Source organism: Esox lucius, chromosome 3, assembly GCF_011004845.1.
Source record: "Esox lucius isolate fEsoLuc1 chromosome 3, fEsoLuc1.pri, whole genome shotgun sequence".
Classification (NCBI taxonomy): domain Eukaryota; kingdom Metazoa; phylum Chordata; class Actinopteri; order Esociformes; family Esocidae; genus Esox; species Esox lucius.
The window spans coordinates 22,713,290-22,738,585 of record NC_047571.1 but is presented as its reverse complement, the minus strand read 5'-3'; the positions used below and the strand labels follow the sequence as shown (position 1 = coordinate 22,738,585).

General features: G+C 41.9%; 3 protein-coding genes across 6 annotated transcripts; 2 read left to right on the top strand and 1 right to left on the bottom strand.

The window, feature by feature from the left end:
- The first annotated feature begins 9,532 nt into the window (after positions 1 to 9,532).
- On the top strand, positions 9,533 to 12,617 carry scg2b (secretogranin II (chromogranin C), b). The gene is made up of 2 exons (XM_010894564.3): positions 9,533 to 9,639; positions 10,371 to 12,617. Exon 2 carries the CDS (start codon positions 10,382 to 10,384, stop codon positions 12,194 to 12,196), a length of 1,815 nt encoding a protein of 604 aa, XP_010892866.1. The 5' UTR covers positions 9,533 to 9,639; positions 10,371 to 10,381; the 3' UTR covers positions 12,197 to 12,617.
- A 330-nt stretch (positions 12,618 to 12,947) lies between these two features.
- Positions 12,948 to 19,757, bottom strand: ap1s3b (adaptor related protein complex 1 subunit sigma 3b). Of its 2 annotated transcripts, XM_010894565.3 has the most exons (6): positions 19,602 to 19,757; positions 17,335 to 17,513; positions 17,148 to 17,256; positions 16,839 to 16,976; positions 13,707 to 13,768; positions 12,948 to 13,509 (listed from the first exon to the last, which is right to left on the bottom strand). In XM_010894565.3, the coding sequence occupies exons 1-5, from the start codon at positions 19,602 to 19,604 to the stop codon at positions 13,721 to 13,723; spliced, it is 477 nt and encodes a 158-aa protein (XP_010892867.1). In that variant the 5' UTR covers positions 19,605 to 19,757; the 3' UTR covers positions 12,948 to 13,509; positions 13,707 to 13,720. The 2 variants fall into 2 exon arrangements, with proteins under 2 accessions (XP_010892867.1, XP_010892868.1); XM_010894566.4 differs by lacking the exon at positions 13,707 to 13,768 and having other exon boundaries at positions 19,602 to 19,755.
- A 78-nt stretch (positions 19,758 to 19,835) lies between these two features.
- Positions 19,836 to 24,708, top strand: LOC105024563 (dehydrogenase/reductase SDR family member 12). Of its 3 annotated transcripts, none has more exons than XM_034291524.1 (10): positions 19,836 to 19,942; positions 21,487 to 21,620; positions 21,810 to 21,892; positions 22,096 to 22,191; positions 22,315 to 22,396; positions 22,540 to 22,601; positions 22,807 to 22,911; positions 23,166 to 23,256; positions 23,581 to 23,718; positions 24,146 to 24,708. In XM_034291524.1, the coding sequence occupies exons 2-10, from the start codon at positions 21,560 to 21,562 to the stop codon at positions 24,295 to 24,297; spliced, it is 870 nt and encodes a 289-aa protein (XP_034147415.1). In that variant the 5' UTR covers positions 19,836 to 19,942; positions 21,487 to 21,559; the 3' UTR covers positions 24,298 to 24,708. The 3 variants fall into 3 exon arrangements, with proteins under 3 accessions (XP_034147415.1, XP_010892869.1, XP_010892870.1); XM_010894567.4 differs by lacking the exon at positions 19,836 to 19,942 and adding an exon at positions 20,741 to 20,896; XM_010894568.4 differs by lacking the exons at positions 19,836 to 19,942; positions 22,096 to 22,191 and adding an exon at positions 20,741 to 20,896.
- Positions 24,709 to 25,296: the final 588 nt, after the last annotated feature.

Sequence of the window (25,296 nt, the reverse complement as noted above, 5' to 3'; positions counted from 1 at the left end):
ATAACATGTACTGTACATACACAATATGACCCAAGGGATGAGGCACATGTCCAATTCACCAGAGGACTTAGGAACAATGCAATGACCATACATCCCAAAATACAGAGTCTGTAAATGCACATACAGGAAGAACAGGTAAACATATAGTACCAGTCAGATGTTTGGACACACCTATGCATTCAAAAAAATCTTTTTAATTGTGAAGACATCCAAACTATGAAATAACACACATGGAATCATGCAGTAACCAAAACAAATACATTCATATTTTAGAGTCTTCAAAGTAGCCACCCTTTGCATACTCTTTGCATTCTCTTAACCAGATTAATGAGCTGGTTACACACACTTTCTCTTGCACACAGACACACAACACCCACTCACTCATTCACACACTGATGTAAGTTTCAAACGCCTGTTTGTGTCATGTTTAGTCTGCTGGGTCTTCACCTGTCATCTTACTAATTTAAAGCAACATTGGTTTCTTGCAGTATATCTGACCCATTCATTATCATGAGTAATATTAATAATATTGATAAACCACAGCTTTCAACCAATCAGCTCTCCTCTGTTCATGAATAGGAACCTATGAATGACAATATAAATGTTAAAAAAGAGAGATGCTGATGAAACATGGATTTGCTTGCTGTTCTATTGATCCCCGATCCTTTTTAAAGGCCATTGCCATAACTATGGCAACGTTACAGCATTGATGTAGCAGATTTACTTTTAGAAGCACAATGAGGCGTTCCTTTTCACCAAACAAGAGGTTTGGTCTTTAGTGACAGGTATTTTTCATTAGTTTAGATGTTGAGAGTCTCTAAAGATGGACTGGATGGCAAGCCTCCCATCCTTCCTGTCCCCACGTCAGAGACTGCGTCACACTGCGTCCCTCATGCACACACACATACACACACACACACACACACACTCACACAAACCCGCCACACACACATACGCACAGTCGCTTTTGTACACATGCAGCTCCTCTGACATCGATGAGTCAGACTGATCCAAGGTGAACACACACACACACACTCACACACTCTTACACACTCTTACTCTCTCCCACTCCCTAACATACACACACCATACGTACAGGAGGGGGAGGCAGAAGGTGTACAAGAGGAGAGAAAGAGAAGTAGAGGGACAGGCAGTGGATGGAGCGAGGGGGGAGGTATGGGGGATGCATAAAAATGGACAGATAAGCTGAGTGGAGCAGGGAGAAGAACGGTCTTAAACACTCACAGTGGAAGGAGTGAAACTGATCAAGGTAGGAGAGAGGAAAGAGGAGGGGTATTTGAAAGAACAGACGAGAACATGAAACAAGAAAGTGAGTTAAGAGCACATACTGTCTGAAAACTGAGAAGGACAGAGTAGCCGAGAATACAACAAAGGAAATACAATAAAAATAGTTAGGGTTAATAAAGAGGAAAACAGGTTTAAAATTGAGTAGAATGGAGGGAGACGTAAAGACAACACATTTCAGACATCTGAGTGATGCAGTGGTCTAAGTCACTGCCATGCAGTACAGCAGTACAGTGGTCTACGTCACTGCCATGCAGTACAGCAGTACAGTGGTTTACGTCACTACCATGCAGTACAGCAGTACAGTGGTCTACGTCACTGCCATGCAGTACAGCAGTACAGTGGTTTACGTCACTGCCATGCAGTACAGCAGTACAGTGTTTTACGTCACTGCCATGCAGTAAAGCAGTACAGTGGTCTACGTCACTGCCATGCAGTACAGCAGTACAGTGGTTTACGTCACTGCCATGCAGTACAGCAGTACAGTGTTTTACGTCACTGCCATGCAGTACAGCAGTACAGTGATTTACGTCACTGCCATGCAGTAAAGCAGCAGAGTGGTTTACGTCCCTGCCAATATAGCTACATCCTTGAGGCCAGGAAAAGGTGGTGCAAATCATGTCACACTGCGCTCTAGCAACTCCTTGTGGTATCCTGGGTGCCTGCAAGCTCAATTGCGGTTGTTGGCTGGAAGAAGTGCTCTCCTTCAAAGCACGTATGCACCAGCAAAAAGGGTGACTGCTTGAAAAAAGAACGGCTTGGCGAAATGTTCATTAGATGACACGTAACGATCTTTGACGCTCCCAAACCCGGTGGCAAGTTGCAGCCATCAGGCAGGGCCAATTGGATGTCACAGAATTGAGAAAAAAGGAAACCCAATTCCAGATCTGTCAAAGCATTTTGCAGACATTAAACCCAGCTCTTCAGCTCTTTAGTGAAAGGCTAAGTGTGCACACAGGTGACTCACCGCAGGTAATGAGACATATAATGAGTATGCATGTCTGTCTGACACAGGATCAAAAATTGCACAGTCTCCATCTTCAGCAATCCTCTCCACTAGCTTCTTTTGGGTTCCTTCATTATCTCCTCTACTCTCTAGACCTGGGATAGTGCTACTTTAAATATTTGAATTAGTTAGTTTTGCAAACACATTTAATTTGTGAAAGAAAAGTAGTTATTAATAAAATGTGGTAATTTAAATACACTTCCATGCATTTAAGTATTTAGAAAATTATTTTGTATACAATTTGTCAACCAGTTTTTTTTTTTTTTCCAAATGACCATTCAAATAGACAAATGAAAGTATAGGTGCTTTTTCTGGGCTGTGCATGAAAATATATTAAAATACCAGATAATGAACCCAGGTCTGCCTCCCTCTTGTCCTCACTCCGTCATCCCCTATCTCCTCTTTCTTCCACTCCTTCCCTCTTTTCTCCTCATCTCCTCAGGTTTCTGTGATAGTCATGCAGGTTTTTGTGATAATCATGTGATAACTATGTCATCTTTGCAGCTTGTAACAGAAGCTGTGACAGAACGGGCATGAACATTCTTTTCACCACAAAACAAAGAGTTTGCTGGAGGTAGGAGTGTTGGGTGGAGGAAGACGAGGGAGTGGGAGAGAGGCAAGAGGAAGATGAGATATTATGGGCTGAAGGATATAAGGCCATATGAAGACATTCTGAATTGACTCTGGGATATTGAGGGCTGGAGAGAGAGAGAGTTACAGAGAGAGTCAAGAACAAATCACCATGGATACCATGTTCAAATAAAGGTGAACCATGACAACTGTGTGCCATTCATTCTTCTATGACTGTGGCCCTGGTGTTTCAGAGGCACGGGGGGGGGTGTGTCATGGGAGGGGGGGATGGTGAAGATGCTAAGGGAGAGGTTTGGACATGTGAAGTCTCCCGTCACTTCATTTACTTTCCCCTCTCAATTCCGCTTCCTCTATCCCTCACATCTCGCTCTCTCCTTTCTCTCTCTCTCTTTTCTCGTTCTCTTATATACAGAGACAAAGAGAGACGCCATAATGAAATCAAAGATGGTCTCCACGGTCGTAACCATTAATATGGATTTTGTTCAACAAAGAGCTTAAAGTCCTACTTTTGCTCCTAGATGGAAATATGAAAATAAGGAATCCTAAGAGCCATTACATAATTAGGGAAACAAACTCACAGGCAGTGATAGCTTTGTACAAGGTCTTGAGCTCTTCAGCTAAAGTTTCATTGTCTGTGTGTTTGAGTATGTGTGTAACAGTGTTAATGCGTTAGAGAGAGAGATGGAGTATGTGTGTGTGTGTGTGTGTGTGTGTGTGTGAGAGAGAAGTTGTGTGTGTTCGGGAACGTGTGTGGGCATGTGCCTGTATTTCTGACTTAACGATGCATCCCAAATTGTGGTGAAGTCAGAAGAAATGGACTAATGTGGACATTTTTCATCTCCTCATTTTTGAAAAAAGGCATTTTTAAATTAGGGTTAGGATTAGGCATTGTGGTTTGTTTAGGCTCAGGTTGAGGATAGGATTAGTCGAAGTAGGATTTCATAAAGCCAATCAACTTTGGTGTCCCCAATCAGATGGCTAAGTAAACACGTGTGTGGGCACGTAGGAGCCCATGTTAAATTGACTAACATGCTGCTTGCTGTGATTGACATCCAAGTGAACACAACTGGTTAACTAATTGAATGCAGAGGCTTTGGAGAGAACCAGGAGACAGCTGGAGAGATGACGCAGAGGCAGACCGAGAGATGAGAGGGAGAGAGATGGAGAGAGAGGGAGAGAGATGGAGAGAGAGGGAGAGAGATGGAGAGATGAGAGTAAGAGAGCCAGAGGGAAAGAGATGGGCAAATGGGTAAAAGATAGAGGGAAAGAGATTGTGAGAAGGACAAATGAGAGGGCAGGGGGCATAGTCGGTTTAAGAGGGTCTATTTTACTATAGTCTGTTTAACACAGTCTGTTTAATATAATCTGTAATGGTCTATTTAACTATAGTCTGTTTAACACAGTCTGTTTAATATAATCTGTAATGGTCTATTTAACTATAGTCTGTTTAACACAGTCTGTTTAATATAATCTGTAATGGTCTATTTAACTATAGACTTTTTAACACAGTCTGTTTAATATAATCTGTAATGGTCTATTTAACTATAGTCTTTTTAACACAGTCTGTTTAATATAATATGTAATGGTCTATTTAACTATAGTCTATTTAACATAGTTTAATATAATCTAAGTCGTCCTTTAAGATAAATAGCCTTCCACCCAAGATATGGCAGAGGAAGTGAAGCCTAGCACCTCGGTCTCATCAAACACAATTGTCATCTATATAAATGTTCAACTGAATTCTATAAGTACCGCAACAACTGTCTTCTTACTATCATTTTCTTTTGGCCACTAATCTGTCATTTGCATCAGTAGGGGAATGCCTTTCTCTGTAGGCATGCTGAAGGTCTGTTGTCAATCCATACCTGGAGGAATAACCACCAATTTCAATCACAATCGTTTCCAACAGTTTGCTAAGATTTGGCCATAGACTGATAGAACCAGTAAAAGGGTTAATCGGTGAGGATGGTTGACGACCTTTGCTTCCTTCCCATTGTGGGTGGAAAAACACTTTCCTCAGGGCTCTGATTAGAGACATGGCTGACAGTAGTAGCCACAAGGTATACAAGGTGTATGTAAAACATATTTATGTGCTGGAGAGTCAGGCCCATTCATAACCTTCCATCTTGGACAGCTTGTCTTTCTATTCAGTTCACTAAAACCCAGCTAGGACTTTAGCATGTTAGACAAAATCACCAGTCAAAATTACCACAAAATGTACGTTCTACTATATCCACTTGACTAAATCACAATATTTATGCAGCACAAAATTCAGCCGTTTTGCTCAAAGAAACATGAAACTCATTAAAATTCTCATTAAGCTCATTTTTTCAAGAGCCTTTTGTAAGAGATGCAATTAAATGCATTGAGAGAATCCCCAGAAGAGCATTCCCTCCCTCCCTCCATCAGTCAGATGCATCTGTTACACACACAGCAACACCCTGACAGTTTTATTTTTAGTGGATGGGGTGATGACAAGATAGCCATGTCAGAAACAGTCCCAGCTTCACACTTCTCGCTCAGTGTCAGGAAGACATCCATAAACACACGGTTGCAGGAGCCTGCAGCCTAGGATTGGACTTTCAAGGGTCAGAAACCAGGAAAAGAGTGCCATGTTTTGTAAGCTATTACGACAACCTGACTGACTGTCTTTAAATGGAACGTCCACCCCCAGGAAGCAGCACCACTTCTAGTCTCTTTTTATCCCTCCATCTTGTCTTCTTATAACACTCTTCCTCCTTGTCCTTCCCATTCTCTCTTTCTTTCCATCTTTAACTCTCTATAATTCTTTCTAAATTTGCTGTCCCCTCAAAATAACTCAACACACAGTCATTAATGTCTAAGCCGACGGTAACAAAAGTGAGTACACCCCTAAGTGAAAATGCCCAAATTGGGCCCAATTAGCCATTTTCCCTCCCCGGTGTCATGTGACTCGTTAGTGTTACAAGGTCTCAGGTGTGAATGGGGAGCAGGTGTGTTAAATTTGGTGTCATCGCTTTCACACTCCCTCATCCTGGTCACTGGAAGTTCAACATGGCACCTACAGTCAAGTATGGTGGTGGGAGTGTCATGGTCTGGGGCTGCATGAGTGCTGCTGGCAATGGGGAGCTACAGTTCATTGAGGGAACCATGAATGCCAACATGTACTGTGACATACTGAAGCAGAGCATGATCCCCTCCCTTCGGAGTCTGGGCCGCAGGGCAGTATTCCGACATGATAACGACCCCAAACACACCTCCAAGACGCCCATTGCCTTGCTAAAGAAGCTGAGGGTAAAGGTGATGGACTGACCAAGCATGTCTCCAGACCGAAACACTATTGAGCATCTGTGGGGCATCTTCAAACAGAAGGTGGAAGAGCGCAAGGTCTCTAACATCCACCAGCTCTGTGATGTCGTCATGGAGGAGTGGAAGAGGACTCCAGTGGCAACCTGTGAAGCTCTTGTGAACTCCATGCCCAAGAGGGTTAAGGCAGTGCTGGAAAATGACGATGGCCACAAAAACTATTGACACTTTGGGCTCAATTTGACGTTTTCACTTAGGGGTGTACTCACTTTTGTTGCCAGCTGTTTAGACATTAGCGGCTGTGTGTTGAGTTATTTTGAGGGGACAGCAAATTCACACTGTTATACTACACGCATTACTTTACATTGTAGCAAAGTGTCATTTCTTCAGTGTTGTCACATGAACAGATATAATCAAATCTTTACAAAAATGTGAGATACTGTAAATACATATCAGCGTGCAGTATTCGTTGGAGTTCTGCAGAGATGGTTTCTAGCAGATTCTCCCTGCAGAGAAACTCTGAAGTTTCATTAGAGCAGCCATGGGTTTCTTGGTCACCGTCCGGACTAAAGCCCTTCTTGTCCTGTTATTTAATTTCTGAAGTCTATGGAGTACTCTTTGGAGCTCATGGCTTGGTTTACACTCTGACCTGCACTGTGAAGTGAAAGACCTTACATGGACAGGTGTGTGTCTTTCTAAATCATGTCCAATCAAAAAAGATTTGCCTCCTGAGGAATCCAATCAAGTTCTAGAGACATATCTACTATAATCAAAGGACACAGGATATATCTGAGCTCAATTTGGAGTATAATGACAAAAGGTCTGAATACCTACGTACATAAGATATTTCAGTTTTACATTTTCAATATGCAGAAAAATCTAAAGAAATATACCACACACGTAGACAATCACACACAGGCAAACATAGACAGAAATGCAGAAGATTGTACATTTCCATTACATCACCCCCTTAGCAACAGAAAAGCTGTCCCTCTGGCTTAACAATGTATTTTTATGAATGGAGTGATGTCAGAGATATGATGCTCTGGGCCTAGAGCTCTCTCTCTCTCTCTCTCTCTCTCTCTCACACACACACACACACACACAAACACACACAAAATCAAACACAATATTTATGCACACCCACGTATACACTCATGCACATACACACGCTAATGTGAGAATCTTTAAATGGATGTCTGCTCACGTCAGAAGCTCTCTGTTGACCCTCTCCGTAGCGCAGAGAAGAGTCAACTGAATGCTTGTTAAAGAAAAACCCCTCTAATAGCAATGAAACGCGTCCTCTGTGAGATCTCCACAAAATCAGGGGGGAAAACTTAAGTTACTGCATGAGAGCAACAAATTTGATTTTCATATGAAATGTGGCATTGCAAATATTCATTGTAAGAGCTTACTAGTAGATGCTGGGAGGGGCTCTTTAGAAGGTTTGGAAAACAGTTAAGTGATTTATAGGAGTCTTTGTGGGTGATGTCATTCAAATAGTGGGGATTAATGAGGACTGTGAGGTTTTGAGTAGGCCTAATAACATGGTATAAGTAAGTAATAAGTCATGAGGGGTTGCGGTACATTACCAATATACCAGGCTGAGAGCTATTCTTGGGCACAACGCATTGCGGAATGCCCGGACACAGCTCTTCGCTGTATTTGGCAATAAATCCCAAACCCCTGAGATGTCTTGATTACAAACCGGTTACCAACGAAATTAGAGCACTAAAAAGTGATGACGTGTCATAACCGTGGTATACGATCTCATGTGCCACAGTTATCAGCCAATAAATACCATTAAATGAAATCTGAAATATTACGAAGTATTCCTTTCATTTAACACCTGTGACTTAAACTAGGGAGCCTACAGAGCATGAGAGGACAGTAAGGTGACGTTAACAAAGATATTTACGTTAGTTCAAACACTGCCCTATCGCTGCACCAGAAAAAGTAACCTTCTCTTCGGAAGAGCGGGGATCGTGTGCTATGTAAAAACATTGAACGTCTTATCTGTCTTTTTTATAAGTCGAATCTGACTTTTAACTCAACTTGCTTGTTCGGCAGCCTCTGTAGCTTTTTCGACGTGGTGCGTGTGATGCCTTTATTTCATGCAACACACCGCAACTGTTCTTGAACTGTTGGTATGCATATAATTCATAATTGTCTACAGATAAAGCTTGCATCACTACCAAAAGCACGCTACGCAGGATAACCAATAAGCAAGGAGTTATGAAAGTAGGGTAGGGAGGGGAGCAGCGGTAAGCAAATCAAGTATGATGATTTAAAAAAAACGTCAAACTTGGGGAAAAAAGCCCATTTCTCAATAACATACTTGGGACCTGACTAACCGCAATAACCTGTGACACTTACTCTATCATATCACGCATAATAGCAAATTATGACTTTCTAATTCATAATATAATGTAATATGAAATGTAACATATGTTGCTAAAAGGAGGGAGACAGATTTACGTTCATAGGCTAGGCCTACTATGTAATGTCTCTATACCCCAAAGTAATCTAAACGTGACGTATAGAAGATTATCTCATAGAACAAAACAACATATTTGGAACTAAAGTACTCACAATGAAGACATTTCTGGTGATTTGCTATTTGCATTTGGCTTTGACCAACAGTTTGCGTGTGGTTGACCTACGCCAACCTGTGACGTGTTGTGACAAGTGCCCTGATGGCCATAGATTGAGGAGCGCGAGTGAGAAAATAAATCAGAGATAGAGAGGGAGAAAGCGAGAGAGCAGAGAACTGCGACAGCTATTCCGCTGCTGTTTGGTGATGGGTTCAGCTCGTGAGTCATCGACGGTTGTTTAACCCTTTATCTCCTGAGAGTGTAACATAAAATAGAATACGATGCTGTGACACGTTGTTCTCTTAATCAAATTACCTACTTCAATGGATGTCCACAAACAGGCTACTTGCACGCATTTTCTATGGTTGTAGTTTCACGGTTAGCTTGTTATTTAAAGGTTGTGTGTGATCCTAATCAAAAAATGGGTGTTGACAAGAATTGCAGTTTGAATAAGGTGGTAAATTAGGCTACACAATCTAATAATATAACAATTGATGTCACAGTGATAGCTAGTGGCTCTCACAATACGAATTACGATAAGCAGTTTCCCATAGCCCATCACTATTTTAATAATGGGAGTACCAACAGCTTAGATCATTTAAACAGCTAGAAACAGACAACATGAATTCCTATTTTTAGCACAGTGTTTTTCTTACCATGCCATATCATAAGACTAAATCATTTATTATGGATTTCCAAAGCCTGGTTATTGCGTGCGTGCTGCTATGATGACGTGCGAGTCAGGTGTTGTCTCATATATCGCGGGGAGCTGTCCTGGTTCTGAAAACAGAATAGCTCGCGCTTAGACTGGGAGATGATATAAACGTTCACTACTGTCGTCCGAGCTACTTGCCAAAGGTAAAAATGAATTGATATTACTTATAATTTCTTAAACACTCTTAATGTTTTGTGTTATTTGTGAGCTTTCTACCATTCCATATTTTGATTGTCTCTCTCCTAATCTCCACATCCTCACTCAAGTTCTTAATTCTTATCAGATTAACCACAATATCTTGGAATTAATCTGAATAACTGTTCAATGCGTTTTGTTGTGTTGCATAATAGATTTTGTCACTGGCATTTTTTTTAGAATTCTGATTCGGAAATGGGTTTAATATAATATTTGTTTTGATAGAGATTAAGGTTCGGAAAGGCAGACACAAGCTAAAGGTTGCCCTGACAACGGCCAGTGACTCATCCTGTGTTGGCTAGTCATTTTAAAACAGAATGATTCACCAAGAGCCCACGTCTCCTTGGTGGGTTATAACAGCCTACCCTGTTGACATTAGAGTCCTTTCAACCAACTGCATAATTTGTTTGAGTTTGAAGACAACAATTTTGTTGTCTTCAAGTCTTCAAATCATCATTTGAAATCATCATTTGAAAAGCATATTCTGCCCAAACATTGATTACTTTTAGGACTGTTCATTGCAATCATAATTTGCATTTAATGCCTGACTGTGGCAAAACTCATTCTTAGTCTTAAAAAAATCTAAACATTGTAAAGAAAATGAATTTAAACAAAACAAAGCATGTGTGAGGCAATATCATTAGTTAAAAGCACCTCTTCTGTCTGTCTCTGTTTTAAGGCGATATTAGGATGCTGCCACTCAAGCTATCGACGAGAAAAGCCGTTGTTTTCGCCTTCCTCCTCCATGTGTGCGCTGTGCAGGTCGCATCCCTCCCTCATCACCATAGGCTCAGAGGCGGGGAGTCCGAGGACCGTCAAACCGCTGCCTACCCGCCCAGTTCTGACATGATCAAAGCCCTGGAGTACATCGAGAGCCTAAAGCAACGGAAAGACGGGGCCCGAGAACGAGAGGAGCCAACAAGAGACTATGATGAGGTCGAGAAGATCCGAATTCTCCTTCAGCTCGCCTCTCTCCAGGACGAAGGGGCACCAGAAAGAAAGTCTTCTCCACTTGCCCAGAGGCAGCAAGACATACCGGCTGAGCAGCTTGTGAGAGCCTTGCTCAGGACCCTCCAGGAACAGCCTGGTGGTCCACCCAGACCGGCCCCTGTGGTGCCGTTGAACGACCGCCGTGCGCATAGGCACCACACCGCGAACCCAGGCAGCCCCGTAAACGCACCGGCCTATGGTGGCTTCCCAAGGCCGCACAAAAAGTATCCGCTAATGTTCGAAGACGAGGAAAATAGAGACAGCGCCAAGCGCGCCTCGGAGAATCTGAACGAACAATACACACCTCAGAGCCTCGCCAATCTGCGCTCAGTCTTCGAAGAGCTGGGGAAACTATCCACCGCAAATAACCAGAAGCGCGGAATCATAGACGACGACGAAGATTTATTGGGTTTGACGAATCTGGCCTACGAGGACGTTGCGGGTGGGGAGGAATGGATTCCCGTAGAGGAGAAGGTCGAGACTGAGGAGGTGGTGAACGGGAGCCATGATGAGTTTGACAGGGCTCTAGAGCAGAACTATGACGAGGAGGAGGGCGATGAGGAAGAAGAGGGCGAAGGAATGCAGGTGCAGCGCAGAGCCAGTCAGGATAAAGAGGAACCAGAAGATGATACTAAATTAGTGGATTATTATCTGTTAAAGATCCTGGAGATGAGCGAACATGAGACAGCCAAGAGGCAAGCTGGTGATCAAAAAAAGAGACTAATCCGCCACCCCCTAGTTGATCCCAGGGCTCTGAACGAGCTATTAGAGATCTCACTCAAACTCCACATTCCCCCGGAGGACCTTATAGATATGCTAATCACCGAAGAAATGAGAAAAATAGACCGTCACCATCAATCCACACCTCGCTACAGAACGAGCAACAAACCAAAAATCAGATACTACAGCCGAAGAATCCCAGTCAAAAGCGCTCCTGATGACATGGACGAGGAAGATTTCCTAAATATTATTGAAATGGAAACTATAAGCAACGACTATCCTGCGAGTCGGCGGCCACTCAAGAGTGTTTCTGCCCCAACCAGAGTTTCAGCACCACCCGCTCCTGCGAGAGCTTTAGCACCAGCCGCGCCTCCAGCGACTGCTCCTAAAGTCCCAACCTCATCCGGTCGAAGGGAAAACTTATTCATGTCAGAACTTAACAAAATGCCATTTAAAAGAGAATCAGACAACGATGAGGAAGCGGATGAAGATGAGATAACTACATTTCTGGCGGCCAAAATGTTAACGCAGTACCCCAGCACGATCAACAAACGCGACACCCAATCCCAGGCAAACGGACAGTTTCCTTACGAGCTCTACGAACAAGCAATGAAAGATTACTTTGACCAAGCGGACATTGAGAAAACCGGCACACCGACAAAGAGAGCTTCCGAAGCTCACGAGGAGTTAGGTGAGCATGCAGAGACGCTGGTGAAAGACGCGGTTCCAAAGTCCACCGCGGGACCAGAGACCGGGAATGAAGAGCATCATGGAAACCCAATTGCTGGAATGTAGGCTCCGCTGTGTAGACGCGCTCGACTGAAGACATCCTTTACTTAAATATGAAGTCATGTTTATACTATCAATAACTATTCTGCTGGAGGAACTCCAGTTTACATAACATGTGTATATACAGTACAGGAAATAATATATAAGACTCATATCAGTGTGCTGGGCTAGAGGCACAGTGTGTCGGGTATACATCTGGGTTTGTGAGTTTCTAATCTTGTAACATTGTGAAAATGTAATTCCCTGATATAGGCTAGAGATAAAGACAGTCACCGTCCTGCCTTCCGACCCTGTAACGCTGCAAGCTCTGTAATTGTTGGAGTCTCGGTTGTTGTGGTATATATGCTCATTTTTAAACCATTTTGTACATGTTCAATAATGTGTGACGAGCTGGAGTTGAATAAAGCATTAGTGGTATTATTTTTTTCTTGCTGCGTTCTGTTGTCTTATTATAAAATACTGATAACTGCTGTTTATGAACTCACAGACAGGGTTAGAAGGGCGTCCTAAAATGCTTGATTTCAGAAGCGCAGATTTTTTCTCACTTTCCTCGAGCAAGGATGGTCTTAAACAATGAATTAATAAGAAGAATATGTATGATTAGATTAATGAAGTACAATGCAACAATAGTTTTAAAGTAACAGTAAATTAATTATAAATGCACTAGTTTTATCAATTGTTATATTGTGGGTATAGAAAAACAAACTTCAGGACCATGGAAAGCTCCCGCAACAGCAAAACAATATTAGTCTCAAAGTCTTTCATGAGAAGTTTCTTTATCAAAATACACACTTTAATTCCAAATGCTTCAACATCAATAATTTGTTATATAAAAAGTGACATTGACATAAACATCCCCTTTCTAACAATGCATGGTCTAAAACAGTAACACAGACAAGACACATAAAAAAAAAAAAACTTCATATATATATATTCTAAGGCACTTAAAACTTACTTAAATTATCTAGACGATGTGATCAAATCAATATACAATAACAGTTCAATTAATGTCTCTCATCTTTCCACTTTGATAGAGATTGGAAAGATGAGAGACATCTTTGTCTCTAAATAAAGTGTTCTAAATCAAGGATAATTTAGAACACTTAATTGTGGTTAGAATCGCCTGCCCGAGGAGACAGGTTCAGCCATAGAAATTCTAGAACACAATATGCCAAGGATTCTGTTCAGTAGGAAGACTTCCAGTTCTGGAATGGTGGTCCAGATTTCTTCTTCTGTGTGTGTTTGTGCTTGCGTGCGTGTGTGCGCGCACGCATGTGTGTTTGTTAGAATGCAGGCTTGCTCATGTATTCCTCCATGGTCTAGAAAGGAGATAACAGGAACAATGAAACATGTTTATTAATGTCAGAAATATTCACAGACATGCCTGCAGAGTCTAACCACAGAATAAGAAATATTCCCATTCTAACTGCATGCATCTCACACCAGCTAAACCTAAGGAGCATAGAACGCTTAAACACTCGGTGCTATTCTACTAATACAATCATTAGCCTCTAACCTTTCTGTCCACATTCAAGGCCATCCAAGTTCCAGATCATAATCACTGTTGTCAATCTCAGCCTGAATCAATGATGAGGGCGATGAAGATAAAAATGAGTGTGATGATGCTGTGATGATGATGAGGCAAAGTTCAGATAGCATGCACATGCATTGCGTGGATGAAAATGGATAAGCAGGTAAGCAAGCAGATAAAAAGGTAAGCAAGCAGATAGTGAATTGAGGCAATTCATTGGCATGAGTATTTAAGTAGGCCTACTTGATTTGTGTTTTGTATTTGTTTGCTAATAGTTTAGTTTAGGTTAGTTGAATGTCTAGTTTTTTATTTACATTTGCTTGTCCACTAACTTGAATTCAGTATAAAATCAAGAAAAATCTACATCCATGTAATTTGATTTAGTTTGCAGGTCCATGCATATTGATGACTTTTGTCAAATCCAATTACAATTTCCACTACAGAATCAAGTCTGTTTTTAATGCAGTGCCACCTGAGGGCCCAAAAATCAAGGCCTTTCAATATTGGTTTTTGGCCTAGTCCCTTGCATATAGAGATTTCTCTGGATTCTCTGAATCTTTTAATTATGTTATGTACTGTAGATGATGAGATCACCCAAACGCTTTACAATTTTACGTTGAGAAACGTAATTCTTAAATTGTTGCACTATTTGCCCACGCAGTCTTTCAGAGTGGTGAACCCCTCCCCATCCTCACTTCGGACAGACCCATCCTCTTTGGGATGATCTTTTAATACCCAATCATGTTAGTGACCTGTTGCCAAATGGCCAAATTAGTTGTGATAATTCTCCAGGTTTTTTAGCAGTACACAACTTTTCCAGTCTTTTGTTGCCTCTGTCCCAACTTATTTGAAATGTGTTGCTGGCATCAAATACAAATTGGGCATATATTGTTGTGGTTGTAGTTTTCCACATTGACTCAATGTAATCAAACTGTTTTGATTAAATTATGTGCAAGCTAGTGCATAAGTACTCAACATTTGCATATTATAGCAAAGTTCCATTTATAAGCACTGACTACATTTATTAGGAATGCACCTATAAGAAAAGTATTGGCTGATATCGAGGTTGTTATTCACCTATCTGTACATCCTGGAAGAAATTAAAAACACAAGGATGCTTCAGATGATCGTTTTCTATTTAATCGAATGCAAATTCAAATTATATTTTGTATATATTTAAATAACAAGACTCTCCAAAATAAGATTGATGATTTATGGAAAATCTATAAATGATATGAGAAATACACATTCCCATTCTGTAAAAGTACATTATACAGTATAATGCCTGGATACAAATGTAGAAAATAAGGTAGGTAAGGGGCTTAACTCTCAAAAAAGTTTTAACATGCCATTGTGCATCTTTGGATAGAGATCATTTGATAAGTAGTCATTGGTTTCAACTTGCTTTGTTTCTGAAAACCATTATGTGCTGTGGCATAGTCTGCAGCCTTAAAAGCACGTAATTATTGTAGGCAGGGTATCAAGTTAACTTTTTGCTTTTTGGTTACTTTGGTAACGGAGACAACAGCGTTCTTCAGTCTGACGCCCCTCGTTAGCGGACTTCAATCTGACTGTCGTAGCTAGCAGATGTAGTTTAAACTCCAACTAACATTAAAAACCACCACACAAACGAACAAAATAAATGGGAGGGGGAAAAAACCAGAAACGCTGGCTTCAGGAGAGTTTTAGATATAAAGTATCTTGCGCTGTAACTTAATCTTTCAACAATCCAGCCCGATAGGCTACGGTACTGTGCACGTTGTTGCCACACACACACACCCACACCCAGGCGTGGCTGGTATGGACAGGGCATGCTGGATTCATCAGCTGGCTCCGACTGGAGGACAGCGTGCTCTGTGTTTCCACAGGTCACACATGAACACAACAGCGCCAACAGCTCAGTCACCATGAGCCCAGTGTTGTTACTCGATAGGTTATCTACATACCAAGAAAATACAATTAGTGTGCTTCACAAAAAAGTTTACGTCAGCAACAGTATTCCCATGCCGGAGCACCACGGTAAAATGTGTGCACCGGAAACGCTGGGAAGCACAATCCGTCTGAAGTACCACCCACTTTTAAGTCCATCTGTTGCTGGCCGATATATCAGTGCATCCCTAACATTTCAAGTTCTAAGAAACATTAAATGCAGTACTAGAATGTGACATTTTATTTGTTTGGGTTTATTTATTTTTGCCTCCAGCCCAGTTTCAGACTATTAAGGCATATTTTTACATTCACGAGAGGAATTGAAGACTGAGATTCTTACAAATGGCCGCCCTTAAATGAAGCCAGTGAAGGCTTGTATAGGATCTGGCTTAATGCCTACAGTTTAAGTGAGAGATGAGGATGGATTGCGCAGAGCGGACATTTCCTGACGAAGCGCAGACATGCTGCAACTTAAGAATACCTTAACTAGGGACAGACGGACAGACAGGCAGGCAGAGATATAAAGAGAAAGACAGACAAAAAGAGAAAGACACAGAGACACAGGAGAGAAGCAGAGAAAAGTACAAGGACAGAGAGAAATTGAGTCACAATGTCAGAGAAAGAGAAGCAACGAACCAGTTTATATGACTCATGCATGGAAGTCGATTAGCCGTGAGAAAGGAGAACAGAGTCAGTAGCTTGGCACAATCAACCCCAAAACACCGACTTCATCAACAGTCCAGTTTCACAAGGTATTTACTTATGAATTATAGGGTTTTTATTATCTATTTAAAATAGACTGTGGCTGCAGATGGCCTTTTACTTATGTGTCTCTGGCGCCATGGATCCAGAAGCTTCTTCACATGTGCAAATCACCTCCGCTACATTGGGTTTATTGTCTGTACACTCTTTACGTTGCATGTAGAAAAATCGCCCCTAATTGATTGAGATGATGTAGAATATGTCTCTGCCTCATATTTCTGAATGCCAGAAATAAAAACCCTGTGTCTACTACAATTCATATATACAGTAAATACCAGGTAAATATAATACCAGAAGCTAAAGGGTTTCTGTTGTTGCTTCTAGACACTAAAGTATTTTCTTTTTGGCAATAATACCTCAAATAAGTCGGAGTTAAGAAGATGGAAATACAGATCTTAGGTCTGTGCCAACGGGGCAACATCTCACCTCCTGTAGCATGTCAGAGGCCTCAATGGCTCGGGAAACAACCTGTTTAGACGTCTCCTGTATCTCTCCCCCAAGAAGAAACTCATCCAGGATGAAGTAGGCCTTTTCAAAGTTAAAGATAATGTCCAGCTCACATACCTTGGGAGAGGAAGAGAATCAAGAAGAGTGCAGTCCAGCACGAATTAACATTTACGGTGTTTCTAATAATAATAATAATAATAATAGATTGATAAAATGGGAAGGCGAGAAAGATTGTAAGAGATCAATAAAAACCAACAGAGTGCTGTGAGAGACAATGTAGACACCTACATTACCAAAGTACTTGTCAAGCAGTTCCACATAACGATGCAGCATTTCTAGAGCAATCAGCTCATTTTCCTCAGCATCCAGACCACAGCAGAAATAAAGACTGGCATACCTAACATGGAAAGGACAGGATGAGGTACAGTACAGACAGAGGAGAACCAAACCAACCGCACAACCCACTGCATCTCACCTCTTGTATACAATCTTCAGATCTTTCCAGTGCAGGAAGTTGCAGCTGCGTGGTTTCCTTGCCAGCACCATGGTGGTCATGTCCCTGACGATCTTCTTCTTCTCTCGCTCGGGGATGGGCGTGAACCACTTCTGGAGGCGGAGCTTGCCCTGACGACTAAACAGCAGTAGGAAACGCATCTACGGGACAATGTGTCAAGAGGGTTAGAAGCGAAGGAGGGGGAGAGGAAAGCAAAGGCTGGGGGCGGGGGGTACTGGGACTGGGTGTCCAATGTTTTCAGAATGTTTCTTTCTAATGGTCCAAGCTAACACTAACGTAACATAGTTCAGCTAGTTTCAATCAGTGGTCATTAATGAGCAGAGCCAGATGGAATCAGTGGTTATCAGTGAGTAAAGCCAGATGGAATCAGTGGTCATTATGAGGAAAGCCAAAAAAAAGGATGGTAAGATGCTTCAGTATGAACTGAAATTACATTTTTTTTAACTGCTAACAATTAATAAAGTTGTTTGTACTGTTGTTTCTCTTATTTTAAGATGTTCTGGCCATAATATGGACTACGGACATAATGATGGTCTTCTGTATACTAAGCCTTAACTTGTTACAACACATCTGATACTGCTAAAATGCATTAAGATGGAAAGAAATTACACAAATAAACTTTTAACAGGGCACACCTGTAAATTTAAATGTATTCCAGGTTATTACCTCATGAAGCTGGTTGAGAAAACGCAAAGAGTGTGCAAATCTGTCATCAAGGGTGCCTACTTTGAGGAATCTACAATATGAAATGTATTTTGATTTGTTTAACACCTTTTTGGTAGCCACATGATTCCATAGAAGTTATTTCATAGTACTGATGTTATCACTATTATTCTATATGGAAATTACAAAAAATTAAAAAAATACCCTGAATGAGTAGACGTGTCCAAGCTTTTGACATGTACTGTACCTAGACAAAAGTTTGTGGTAAACTACCAAATGTAGAAATTAGGAAATGGCAGAAAAACAGAGAACCAGTCCCAACTTAACACACACAACTAGTCTCGAAATAACTGCCTGACTCAAAACCACCTTTATTAACTCGCTCTTAGTTGGCGCCTGAGAGAAGTGAAGCATGTTATTGACACATTCTATTAAAAAGTAACTATTCTAACCTAACAATAACATACCACTATGGTCGCAAGACAAAGGAAGGTGAAATTTAGAAAGGGCAGATGAGGAAGGAGTGGTGGGGAACAAAAGGTAAATCCAAGTAAAGGGGGAGAAGGTGAAAGGATAGAAAGGAGTTTGGGAGATGTGTTAGTACTGTTTACAGAGTGAGTTTCCTAGCTTTGTTCAGCTGGATGTCCGGTTTTATATTCATTTTAAACTCTGAGCGACTAGGGCTCAGGCTCTCTGTTTTCACCTTCCTGCTTTTGTAGTCTTACGAGGCCACAGCTGACTGAAATAACTGGGCAAGCTTTCACTGAGGATGTCTCTTGTTGTAAACAGTTGAACTGCTTGCAACGCTAGCAAAGCTATTCATATTTCAGGGCCGTTTCAGCCCTTCTTTGGTCTAACATGAACGCACAAAATAATAAATGAATTCACTTCGCAAAATTTTTGAAATTTAATGACATCAAGACAACTCATATTTCAACAACTTTTGAGGCATTCTCTAGTCTAAGAAAACATGACAGTATGCCACATAATTTGCCAGAAGTTCACTCAGAAGAGTACGAATATCTACAATCAAAACGATAAGTATAGAGTAGCCGTCTAGATATTAACAGACGTTATTTAAACGTTACGTTTTTGTGCAGATCAATGCACACTAGTGGCTTTATACATACGGACAATACATATTTTGTGCAGTGTCCAAATAAACAATAGCTTGACTGACACCGAACATGCAGATAGCTAGTATACATTTTTTAACTGACCTAAGGTTTCAACTGGGCTGCAGTCAGTTAGAGAAGTGCCGTAAGTGACAAAACCTGTTCTGCGGGGGGTGACGCGGAAATACACCTTCCTAGTTCCGTCTGTCACCTCATCAGAAATACTGTAGACCTACCCATTCAAAACACATCTAACATTTTAAATATTTTCTGCAGATATGTCAATATAATTATGGTGTAACAGAGGGCAATCGATAAACAACAAATACTGTATAAACGTCACCTGGTGTTAACGACAGGTGCAGTGAGTCCATGTCTGTCGGTATAGTCTGACTCATCACAAAGTTGTTAGAACACACACCTAAAAACGAAACACAAAAATAAACTCACCATTTCTGGAGAGTTTGAGTGCAATTCCAGTCGTTGAAATTATAAATAAAAGGTCATAAAATACGTTCACCCTCGCAAATCGTTCCAACAACTTGAAGAGGGCATAGCTGTCGTTGTTCCCAATGAGTGCTGGATCCTACCTCTGAACTCAAAGTTGGATAACTCCTCCCTCCATTCCATCCTAATAAAACGCCTGAGCAAAGTTCCAATATTCTGTTTTACGGGGAAGGCCTGACAACTGTATTTTTCTTATTTTGTGGTTACAAGTTGGAATTCCGTAGAGGGTGGGCCCTCTGGATTACATTTCTGGATTGGTTGAGGGCGTTTCACCTGTTCGAAAGGTAAAGCTGAAGGTATCATTTTTTGATACAACCCTTCCTTTGATAAAAATAAACCAATGAAACTATTGAAGAATGATACAAGCTGAGCAGTGTGGAAAATGTGTTAAAATGCCAGTGTTTGAGTAGTACTACTTGTAGTCTTTACTTGTAGGTTTTTACTTGTATTGTATTACTATACATGTGCCGAATACATATAGACATTTTATATTGATTTGTAAATGTTATATTTAAAATAGTTGGTAAAATATGAATGAATGACATGAATTGACGTCTCACAGACTGTTGCAGTTGTTCTCGTTCAAGACTAGAGGGCAGTGCTACACAAAACTAGAAGACTAGTGTTGGGACTCACAAGTCTTTTCGATGAGCCGGCTCTTCTGGCTCCATTCACCTAAAACAGCCTGCTCATTTAGCTTCAGCTCTTCCTTTAAAATAGCCTACTTAAAAAATAACCACAGAACACGAAAATGTTGTACAAAGGCTAAACACCTATGCTAGAATTATGTTAGAGCAGGAAATGCACATTTAAATAATGTATATTTTACCTGTACTAATTATTATGTCGCCTTCTATTTTTACTGACGTTATCATCTTCGAATAATGCACGTGAAACACAAAGATGAGCTCTCTTCGTTACTTACTTCATTACTGTTTCAGCAATGCGGATATGCAGACTTTAGTGAACAGTGCTGTAACTTATGAGACGTCTCATTTTACCAATGCGATTCGGTTCCCAAAGTTCACCAAAAAGATCCGTTCTAAAAGAACCGTTCGTTTGCGAACGACATCCTTGAAGACACATGTGATGATTGTCCCAGTCCACTCAATGCTCAACCGCGGGCTTACTGTTCACAACTGAGCAGGCTTCGGAGAGTAGAGTGTTTGAATATGAAAAGCAATGTCTTTCTATCGCAATATCGTCTGGTTTCTCAAAGGAATTCATGAATATACAAGGTTAGTCAATTGCTCTTTGACATACATTTGTTGTATATTGTTTTGTGGCGATAGTCATTTGTAGATTTTGTAAATATATTTAATTGTAGTTATAAGTGGGGATAAGAGAAGTAGATGGGGGTCTTTTTTTTTTATCTCAAGCTTATTCAATGCTGATTCTCATTCATGATAGTGGTGAAATATTTTTCTAGCATTTGCAATCAACTCTTACTGTTACAGTAGGCAATATTCTAATTTAGAACACTGTATGGCACCACGCACACACGCACACGCACACGCACACGCACACCCCCTCTTTTCACTCACATTACAATAGTCTCTTTGACAAATGAAGTGCCTTGTCATCTGAGGTCGACCACCCCCTTCAGTCACAACAACAGAACCCATTGTATACGAGTTGACATAAGAACCATAAGAGTTCAATCCATAAACAATCAGATGGGTTTTATAGTGCACATGAGGGTGACATTTTAGTTTTCATCAGTGCAAGGAAAACCGATACATCTTGTCTTTGTGGCAGCATCGTTCTGATCTGGTTGCACAAGAAAGAGATTACTTCTTGGCTGAGTGATTGTTGTGTGTCACAACAGGAGAGGATACGAGCAAGCAGCGAAACACTTTGTCCCCAAGGAGCTGGATGTGGCCGTGGTAGGAAGGTCCTTCATGATAACAGGAGCTAATAGTGGCATAGGGAAAGCCACCGCTATGGCCATAGCAAAGAGAGGTATGAAACCATAGCTCTTTGACTCTCCCTCTTTGTAAAATGTGCAATGAAATGACACTCCGTTGCCCTGGGGCACTGCCTTCGAATACGGCCCCTCCAAAGTAGTGTACTGTATGGAGTTGACATTTTGCAGAAGTTGCCATGAAGTGGAAATTCTGTTTGACCAGCATCCTCTCCTGTTTTATCCAGGTGGTACAGTCCACATGGTATGCAGGAACAAGGAGCGGGCTGAGAAGGCCAGGGAGGATATCGTCAGGGAGACGGGGAACACAGTATGTCTGAGAAGATGAAAGAGTTTGTGTGTCTCTATGTATGTGTGTGTATGCGTGCATGGATCCTTCTGTGTGTGTGTGTGTGTGTGTGTTTTTGCCATACCCAGCGATAAAGTTTCACAAACTCTGCTTTGGTAGCTATAACATCTGCATGGCCTGCGAAAGGTGGATTGTATATTACTTTAAGTACATTTCTGTTCCAGGAAGTATACTTTCACTGTCTGGATCTGTCTGAGACACACAAGGTGTGGGAGTTTGCTGAATCCTTTAAGATGCAGTACCCCTCCCTTAATGTTTTGGTAGGCACCGCACACTTTCTCTCACTCTTCCACTTTATTGCCGAACTACAGAGCACTAGGGTGTCTTGAGAATGGACCAAAAAGGAAGAACTTCTAATGGGATACCCGTTTGTGTTGATTCAGATTAATAATGCTGGGTGCATGATGAACAAGCGAGAGGTGAACGATCACGGCCTGGAAAGAAGCTTTGCCACCAACACCCTAGGTAAGACTGTTGAGGTTTACCCAGTCAGTACACCATGCGTCAGGTATAAGAACAGCTCTTATCCATGGTCAACTTGCCATATATGATGCCCATGTACATTATTATTGAATGTATTGTCCTGTATTCCTCCTGTATTCTTCCAGGAGTTTATATTCTCACCCAGAGCCTCATTCCACTTCTTCAAAAAAGCAGGGACCCCAGGGTGGTGGGTATACACACAAACACACATTTTAGGAATCTATATCCTTGTGGGGATTCAGCAAACATACCCACTCGATCATCCAATTAATCCCTCGCATTACATTAACCCTAATTCTTCTTGTAACCTTCAGAACTCTTTTGTGCATTCTGGCGTGGCTATCTAATGTCTGGGACCACCAACTCAACTCGTGTTGCACCTATCCCCTCAGATTACAGTAACATCAGCAGGCATGCTGGTCCAGAAGCTCCAGCCTGCTGACCTCCAGTCTGAAAAAGGTCCCTTTGACGGCACCATGGTCTATGCCCAGAACAAGGTAGAAGAGAAGAACAATGTTCCATTGACGCGGAGAGGTTGTCTGGAGATGCTTATCACTGTAATGTCAGATTTGATTAATTCCATGTAAATGACTTAAGATTGTATTACAGTTTATGAGAAAACTGTGTGAAATGATCCAGTTAGTGAGTCAATAAATCAAAAATATGCCGTGAAATGCCCTGGTTTTATGAGCAGTTGCCACAGGGTGTTTTACCGACAGCAGTCCGGTTGATGTGCTGTTATCTTCTACAGAGACAGCAGGTGGTGCTGACAGAACAATGGGCTAAAAGCCACCCAGCCATCCATTTCTCTGTAATGCACCCTGGATGGGCAGACACACCAGGTAAAGAGAGAGCCACACTAACAGAAATATTCCTCGCAGATGGTTTTATCCGATACAACTTACATTCATGCATGCATACATTATAGCTATGGGTAGTCTATGGGTAGTCTATGGGTAGTCTATGGGTAGTCCAGGACATCAGATGTCAGAACAAATTGTTTCAGCTACATATTGTTCTGGTGTTCTCTTATCCAGTCTATGCCTTTTTAAACTTTCATACAGATTTAGTAAAACTGTTGATTGCAAATGTACCAAACCGTAACATATTTTATTATTTCATAGCATTTTTGGTGCATTCAGATGACGTTCTCTCCCCGTCCTCAGCGGTTTCCACATCAATGCCTCAGTTCCACCAGATGATGGGGGAGAGGCTGCGTAGTGCAGAGCAGGGGGCTGACACGGTGGTGTGGCTGGCGCTGACCCGGGCTGCTGGCAAGACACGCAGTGGAAGGTTCTTTCAAGGTGAGCACCACGGTGGCTGTGGGTTTACGTAGCGGGAGAGGAGATCCCCAAATGTTTCCGTGTCAGTCTTTACTTCATTGTCCCCTTATGACGAAAGGGAGACTGTGAGTCAGTCTCTGTTGTGGCACTGTCACGAGCAGAGGAGGCCAGCACACTCTGAATGTATATTACTACCTAAAACATGGTAGTAAAGCCGAGGGATCAAATTTGGAACACATGCTCAGAGGCACGTCTGGTTAAGCCGTGCAATTCAGACTTGACAACGTGGGTACACGTTTTCTACTGTTGATTATTGTTCGTTGTTGCTGTAGCAGTCGGAGCACATTGCAACTCTCTCTGAGACCAGTAGTTCACATCACTGCCGACTCCTCGACACCGGCTGGGTGTTGGGCTCTTCAGAAGAGTAGCGTCAGTACCTGTGTTTCAGATCGGCAGCCAGTACCGGCCCACCTGCCCTTGGCCTGGACCCACAGTACCCCTGAGGACGTCCGGTTCTTCATGACCCAGCTAGAGACCCTAGCACAGGATGCAAAGAAGCCTCACACAGACAAGCTACCCAGTTTTGATCCAACATATTGAAAGCATGATCGACCCGATGGCCCGTATCAAGTATAGAAAGGATTTGGCTGAAGCTGTGACCCCAACAGAACCACCACATTACTAAGCTCTTTGTGTAGATTTTAATATTAAACCAGTTATAACACTCAATGGATTGATTCAATGCTTATAAATCCTAACCTCCATGAAAGTCACATTTTAACTGTCACACTTTGATTTCAATGGGAAGTAGCCCTTAGATTTTTCAATATTGATTGTTCAGAAGGCTTGTGTGTGATCAGTGACCCTGGCCCGTTAGAAGTGGTTGGTAGCTCATTCTGATGGTACAGGTTGAAATATTCACATGAACTGAGAATTCACGATTGCTCATGTCTTTGAAATGTCCTTTAGCTGCCCTGTGTCTTTTCTTGGTAATAAAGTACCCAGACTGTGTGTGTGTATATCTCTGTCTGACACCTACAGGACCCACATGCACTAGTGTGACGGTAAAACTGAAAGTAGACTATTTGATTTAACATCAAGTGAGTGAAGTTGATGACAACAGCCCCTATAACAACATCCCACTGCTGTCTTGTCTCTAAAACGGCACAGGGTTTGTCCTTTTCGGTCCTTGAGTGGACAACCAGCCCTGGACTCCAGGTGTGAAGAAAACAGGTCCTGAGTGACATTTTACACGGTCACATCTGAATCTACCTCAGGTGCACTTCCTGACGCCACAGGGAGAGTGAGGAGGGGTGTCGGGTAACCCATTACGCACCTCACGAGGAGTCTGGCCAGTGAGGTTCGTCAAGTCTGATACAGAAACGTGGTTTAAACGTGATGTTGAGACAAGACCACGGTTGGCGTAGGAACTGCTGGCGATATGCACCCTGCAAGCGAGCCAGGTCGCTCACTCATCCCCTCCAACTGAACCAAGGGCACAGGGGGCAGCTTCTGTGAATCGGACCAGTGCTCAAAAGGCCAATCAAAAGGGCGCCCGGTGTAGACAGGGACTCCCCCATGGGAAACTGTCTGGGGCGA